This window comes from Parus major, chromosome 9 (genome assembly GCF_001522545.3).
Source record: "Parus major isolate Abel chromosome 9, Parus_major1.1, whole genome shotgun sequence".
NCBI classification, from domain to species: domain Eukaryota; kingdom Metazoa; phylum Chordata; class Aves; order Passeriformes; family Paridae; genus Parus; species Parus major.
In genome coordinates this window covers 2,429,611-2,436,713 of record NC_031778.1, presented here as the reverse complement: position 1 = coordinate 2,436,713, position 7,103 = coordinate 2,429,611, and the positions used below count along the sequence as shown (strand labels likewise).

Here is a 7,103-nt window from a genome sequence, read left to right as displayed (position 1 = left end):
AAAGCCTCTGCTAGCTAAGGCTCAGCCTCTGCTTTGGGAAGTAGAGAAGTACAGGGAGAAAGAAACTTGGTTTTGACCTAAAGCCAAAAAGCTCGGTAGGTGGAAAGTTATCCTAGGGCCGGAATAACTCCAGTCATTTACAATAGTGCTGGCACATGCTTGGGTGCCTTAAAAAGGAACTTTCCCCCAGTTCTGCCCTCCCCCTCGGGCAGCTTTACCCTTCTTTGGTGTGGCAGCAGGCAGGAACAGTTCTTGCAGTTAAAAGGAGAAGCCTAAACTTATTCCACAATAATTCATTTACTAACAGGCTGAAAGCCCTGTGTGTGTGCATTGCTGCAAGCTGGACACACTTTCTCCACCAGCCACTAAAAACATTTCCCAGTTTGCTGGGAGCAGCAGCCTGTACTGGACCAGCACAGCCCTGGTTGAGCAGGCTCTCCAGTAAACCACTGCTCTCCCAGTTCCTGTCCAATTCCCAAACCCATCTTTTCCCTGTAAGGCTATCTTCACAACCTATCCCAGTGGATTATATATCTGTTCCAAAACTTAAGTTATATCCAGGAAATATTAATGGGAAAACCCAACTTTTAGGTCAGCATGCGCAATAGCAAATGGAAACTGCAGTGTCTGAGCTGACAGCTCCCTGTGCCCTTAGGGATAGCGATGCAATAGCCAGACTTCATTCTCTAAACAGACTGCAGCAAGCCAACCAGGACTCAAAGCAGCTGGTAAGCATGATTTTTTTTTCCCCCTCTCCTTACTAAGTTCAGGAGTTTCTCTTCTTTTGGGCTGAATTGGACAGAGTTTTCTGTTTGCAAGAAGTTGTCTTTCTTAAGTTATTCTCATAATAGCCAGAGAGTATTTTAAACCAAGAATAGCTGATCTCCATTAGATTCATACTCCCCTTTTTGGAAACACTATTTAGAGAACAGAACTCTTAAATCAAAAAGTAGTCAGGAACAACAGTGAGAATCAGCATGGCTGCAACAGTAAATACTGCACTGGCACCTGTCAATTCACCTCTTTCCTCAAAGACTCCAGGGAAGACTGGGTTTGCCCAGATCTCCCTGAGTCACATCAGTTCCTCCCCAAAAACCTGCACCACTCACATTTAAGGTGTGAGCCCTCTGGAACAAGTCTCTGCTGGAGCAACAGCAAAAACTACACTACGAGAATTACAAAAAGAAAAACCTTTGACATAATCCAAAGCCCTTGTTAATACCCTTTGAGGGAAATTCTCCAGGTGGAAAACAGATGGATTTTTCAATCTGTTTTGTGCAGAAAGATGTGGAGGCCTAGAGTATATAATTTTTATATAGCACTATCTGAGATTTAAATTCTGAATCATTTTGTAGCCCTTAGGAATGGCATTGATCTCACAGATGCTATGGTGATTTCTGCTGATAAATTAATAAGCTTCATATAACACATATGTGCTTTTAATACAGCAGCTGCCAAGGCAATCACTGAGAACCACCAGCAGTACAGAGTTCATTTATTTCTTGTTCATCTATTTCTTGTCCAAAAGATATGACTGACATTCAAACAGAGCAGATTATTTCATGTTAAACTCATGCTAAGCATCAGATGGAAAACCAAAAGGAAATGGGAAAGACTGAGTAAAGGGATGTCACTTCTAAACCAGAGTTTAAGCTCAGATCTGGTAGACAGAGCTTAAACCTTCCCCTTTGTAAGACATGACGAGAAGTGTTTGGTTCTCAAGCACGGTAATGTGCTTGAGTTAAACTGTGGGGATAGAAGATGTTCTCTGCTTGCATCTCCCAGCACTTTTCTCCTGAGAAAGGAGAGCACTGAGTGTGTGATGTGTGTGCGCCGATGCTGGCCAGGGCATGGCTCTGAGCCCTCTGGGGCAATCTGGCCATGCAGCTCCCAGAAAAGCTTCCCTGCTTCAGACTCCTCACACCTGCACTGCTTGTGACCTTACAGGAGGGGTTATTCTGCACCAGTAGAAGACTTGTCTGTGGGGCACACCACTAAAATTGAGATATTTGAGTTCTAGGCAGCAAACCAGAAAGCAGAACTAACCCAAACAAAATCATCGAAACATGGCTCAAGAAAGACAATTTTGAGCCAGACTTTTATATGGATCACCACCACATTTTAGCACAGTTAGGTGTCCCCAGGCAGCCTGTACTGGTTTTGGAGGAGGAGGTGCATGTGCTTGAGCTGGACAAGGGTCCCAGTGGGGCATGGCAAGGTGTGATCACTGTGCACACCTTGCTTAGCAAACCAAGCCACTTTCAGCATTTATGGACACCAGTTTCACTGGTCCATGCTGGTTCATGGACAATCACTACATCCCTTGCTGCAAAGGGACATTTCCCAAAGTGCAGGGACACAGGAGCACTGCTCAGGCTCAGGCTGTGCCCACTGGGCTGCACAGCACCCTCAGCCCCACAGCTGCCCCCCAGATGTGTGCTGGTCCCATCTCAGAGTGCTGGGTGGCTGCTGGATTGCTGGAGCCTGGTTGGGTGCACATAGATTTGGGAGTTTCCTGATTTTAGGTGTTAGGCACTGCCCACCAAAGCCATTAAGCGGAGCTTTTAATATTTTTTTTCAAGACCCCTTCAGTATCTTCAATATCAATATTTTTTTTTGCTGCAAAAACTGGAATCATGGCAACCTCTCTGTTACTGTTGTGGTTTATCCCCAGTTTGAGCCCCACGGAGACACCCATTCACCCCTGCTGCAGTAGAACAGGAGAGAGAGGATTGCACTGGTGAAAGTGAGAACACTCATGGGTGGAGTTAAGAACAATGTAGCAATTGGAATAAAATAGTAATAATAACAATAAGAAATTGTAATGGAAAGGAAAATAACACAGAGAGAGAACTAAACCCCAAGAAAGACAAGTGATGTAAATGAAAGCAGTTTCTCAGCACCAATGTCCACCCAGACCCTGAGCAGCAGCCTGGGGCCAGCCTTAGCCCTGGTTTATACCTGAGAGTGATTCTGGAATATCCCTGGGGTCATTTGGGGCCAGCTGTCCTGCCTCTGTCCCCTCACAACCCCTTGTGCGCCCCCAGCCTCCTCACTGCTGGGGTGAGGAGCAGAAAAAGCCTTGATGCTGTGCACTAACCAAAACACCCCTGCCTTATCAACCCTGTGCTCAGCACAAATCCAAACACCACACATGCTATCCACGACAAAGAAAATTAACTCTCAGCTAAAACCAGCACATTTCTTTAGCTTCTTTCGAAGCAATTACACCAGAGTTAATAAGACATTATTTAAAATATGACATTTGAAAAGCTTGCCTAGGAAAATCAACCCTGCAAAGGAATTGCTCCAAAATATTATTTTTCTTGACAATTACTGAGCTAAGGGACTCTAATTGCCATGCTGTTGCTCGCTTTTTATTGCCTATTAACCACTTACAATGCTCCTAACAGGATACCTTTACTGTTCCAGAGTATAAACCCTGCCTGGGGAGCAGTATCACACAACAACGGTAATTTTAAAATATCTTGTGTTCTAAAAATTTGACCCAAAGCCCACCAGGGGCTGGGAGCACAGGACAAAGCCAGGCTGGCTGCAGGATGTCACCACCAACCTGGTTTTGGGCAGCGGCACTAATTGCTCTGACCAGGAAAGCAGCCAAACTAAAGAGAAATACAATCCTACAGTGCCTAAACACTGCACAATTTGTCTTTCCATAATCAAATAAACAAATTGGATGGAAAAACTCCAGTATGATAATTTCACATTGTGGCTCAGAGAAGCTGGGAAGTCTGGCTGTGGTTTGTGTTAGGTAGACCCAGGTGAGCAGGCAGCACGTGTAGAGGGTTTGAGATAACCTCTGCCAGAGCTGTGCCTTCCATCAGCTGCTCACTCAGCCATGCAGGAGTCAGGGCTTTCTGTGGTTAATTGAGGAGAGCTTCACAAGGAGATCAGCCACAGGTACCCTGGAATCTGCCCTGCTGGGTTCTGGAACAGCTGTACCAGTGCACAGAGCCCCTGAGGAGTAGCTGGTGTTTGCTCCTGTCTGCACTGGCTGTGCCCCAAGGTCCAGCTTGGCTCATGGAGCTCCCAGCAGCAGCAGGCTGGATGCAGAGAGGCCCCTGGGGCCAGCAGAACTGCTTTCCTTCAGATGCACTGACTCAAAGTTAGTCTTCTGTGCCTCTGTTATTTGGGGAGGGGGAAGTGTTCACTTTTTTTTCTCTATTAACCTTTACAGTTAACAAAGCAATTGTCCACATCAGGAACCAACGATGAGGGGCCTGGCAGGCTTCCTGCTGTGCTCCTTGCTGCTGCTGGCCCCCCACTCCACAGGGGTGGCTGCCCAGGACACCCAGCCTGAGCCCAAAATGCCATGTGCCAACTGGATGGGAGGAGCACCCGGCTACCCTGGCCACAACGGCAGCCCCGGCCGGGATGGGAAAGATGGAAGAGATGGACTAAAGGGAGATAAAGGAGATGAAGGTTGGTGAGGAGCAGGTGATCTGTCAGTGCCTGAGTTCTTGGGCAGCCCCCGCCCGGTCCCTGCAGGTTTCATGTGTGGTGGGTCCATGCCTGATCTTTATCCAGATGGCTTTTGATTTTCTCCTGGGGTGGAGATTCCATAACCCAAGTCAAAGAGTTTGGTGTGGGGTTAGTTTCCCTGATTAATGATGTGTTTTGTGACAAGCTGCTCTCAGCAGCTCTGCCCACAGCCGAGGGGGGGCTGAGCAGGGTTTCCACTCGCTGCCTCAGCCCCTGGGGGCTCTTGAGGTCCCTGAGCCCTTCCGTGGCTCCGTGCTGCCCAGCAGGGCTCACACCACAGCCCCCTCCGCATTTCAGTAGCAGCTTCCCACACAACTCAAACACAACTCCCGGTCCCCACTCTGTCCTGCAGGCCCAGCAGGTCCCAAAGGTGAACCAGGCCCAGTAGGAAGCCGAGGCTTTCCCGGACCTGCCGGATCTCCTGGAATTCCCGGAATCCCAGGGCAGAAGGGCAAAGACGCTTTTGTGCACCGCTCTGCCTTCAGCGTGGGGCTGACGGAGCGAAGCCCTGCCCCCAACGTCCCCATCCGCTTCAGCAAGATCTTCTACAACGAGCAGGGCCACTACGACCCCAGCACGGGCAAGTTCCTCTGCAACGTCCCCGGCACCTACTACTTCGCTTACCACCTCACAGTCTACCTGTCAGATGTCAAGGTCAGCCTCTTCAGGAAGGACAAGGCCGTGATCTTCACCTACGACCAGTTCCAGAACAACAACGTCGACCAAGCGAGCGGCTCTGTCCTGCTGCACCTCAGCTCTGGGGATGAGGTCTGGCTTCAGGTGTATGGGAACGGGGACAAAAACGGGGTCTATGCTGACAACCTCAACGATTCCACTTTCATGGGCTTCCTCCTGTACCCTGACCCAGATAACTACTAAAGTAGGGGGTGCTGCATGGAGAAGGAGGAGGTGGCTTAACCCCAGACGTGTTCTGGGGCACTGGCGCTATAGCTGTAACGTATTTACCAGAAAATTGCCTTTTGCAAGGATAAAGACCTCCAAGGGGGGACCTTTTCTCCTGTAAAATCACCGAGACCATACCAGTACTCCCATGGAACCAAGAGTTCACTCCTACCTCTGCTCTTGTTTTCCTGTGGAAACCTCAGCCCAAAGTCAAATACCACTCCTGCCACGTCATGAAAAACTCTCAACATGGCTTAACCTTCCTTTAAATTTAAAAGTGAGAAGAGAAAAATTGGATGCATTTAAATATGACATTCTAAATTTCCCTTTTTTAACCACCTAAATTCATTTAAACCAATTGTAGAAATTTTAGTCAGCATTTTAAAGTTTGAGTAGAAGAGGGAAAATACTACTCACAGAGTGTTCTTGTTTTCAGCTGGCTCAGTTTTTTGTAACCCCCACTTATTAGGGCCTTTGACTTCCACTCCTGGTTTGTTGTCTCCCTTTTTTTAGCCCAGATCTTTGAATATATTCAGGTTATTAACTTCTACTGATTTTAATCCTTTGATTTTATGTTTATCCCCTATTGTTATCTCTAATGCAGACAGCAGGCTGGTTTAGGGCAGGGATCTTCTCTTGTGATTTATCTGAGAAGCTTTGTGAGCAGTAGTGAGGCCACACAACAAAAGCAGCCCACTGACTGTCATTTCAGGGGTCCCAAAGTGACCACAAAGATCTTGTCCCATCTCCCCTCTAAACAGCTCCCAGGTGCAGCCAGAGGTTGAGATCTATCAGCTGTGTTTGTCCTTTTCCAGGCCCTAAGTGTGCCATAAACCATGGGCAGGTGGTGTTGAAGCCTCTCATGTGGAGTGGGCTCCTGGAATGATCACCCCCCAGCCCTGCCCCAGCTTTGGGCAAGGTTACCTGAATGCAGAAGAGTGTTAAGGCTGGAATTAGTGTCAATCCCATCAAACTGCTCTCCAAGGAGCTTGCTTGACATTTAGCTAAAAGAGGATTTGATGGTTTCTCAGATACATTCAAAGAAGACTCCTGCTACTAAGCTTCAGAACAAGCTAACACAGATCAGAGCTAATGCAGTATTACAAGCACAAAACAGCATTAAGAGCTTCAGCTGAAATTACTTGCAACATCTTTTTCCACACTCCAGTGAATTACCACACTGCAAATAAAAAACAATAAAAAATTCTCTTGATGAGAATGTTTTCACATTTTTTTTGTGTGTTATTGGGAAGGACTTGAAGGAAGGGATATACTCCTAGCCTTGCCAGGCAGCCCAGGAAATCTTTTTTTTATTTTTCCCAGCAAGGTGGGGGCACTATAGGCTGCCAAACACAGGGGTATCTTCCTTTTGCTTTCTCCAGAAACACTCCACACTCTAAATTTCATCAAGGCTTCAACATCTCACTACCTTACACTGTATTGCATCCTTTTTGGCTAAGATGAGCCCTGGTTTTCACACTATTTCCCCAGTCAGATACCCCAAATTCAGCCTAAATGGTCATCCAGAGTGAGGGGCTCTGCTGGCCCCAAAGGCTTCAAGCACTCTGGATTTAGCAAGGGTGAAACTGATGCTCAATCTGGTCATTCTAAATTCAGAGAGCTGGGAAAAACCCTGCTCTTATCATGGGAATTAATGGGAAGGGAACTGGGCAAAGGTTAAAAAAACCATAAATCCA

At 47.2% G+C, this 7,103-nt stretch overlaps 1 protein-coding gene across 2 annotated transcripts; it reads left to right on the top strand.

Moving 5' to 3' along the window:
- Positions 1-392: 392 nt before the first annotated feature.
- ADIPOQ (adiponectin, C1Q and collagen domain containing) lies at positions 393-6,633 on the top strand. Of its 2 annotated transcripts, none has more exons than XM_015637024.2 (3): positions 393-728; positions 4,224-4,443; positions 4,856-6,633. In XM_015637024.2, exons 1-3 carry the CDS (start codon positions 612-614, stop codon positions 5,380-5,382), a joined length of 864 nt encoding a protein of 287 aa, XP_015492510.1. In that variant the 5' UTR covers positions 393-611; the 3' UTR covers positions 5,383-6,633. The 2 variants fall into 2 exon arrangements, with proteins under 2 accessions (XP_015492510.1, XP_015492511.1); XM_015637025.1 differs by having other exon boundaries at positions 643-728; positions 4,199-4,443.
- The last annotated feature ends 470 nt before the right edge of the window (positions 6,634-7,103 follow it).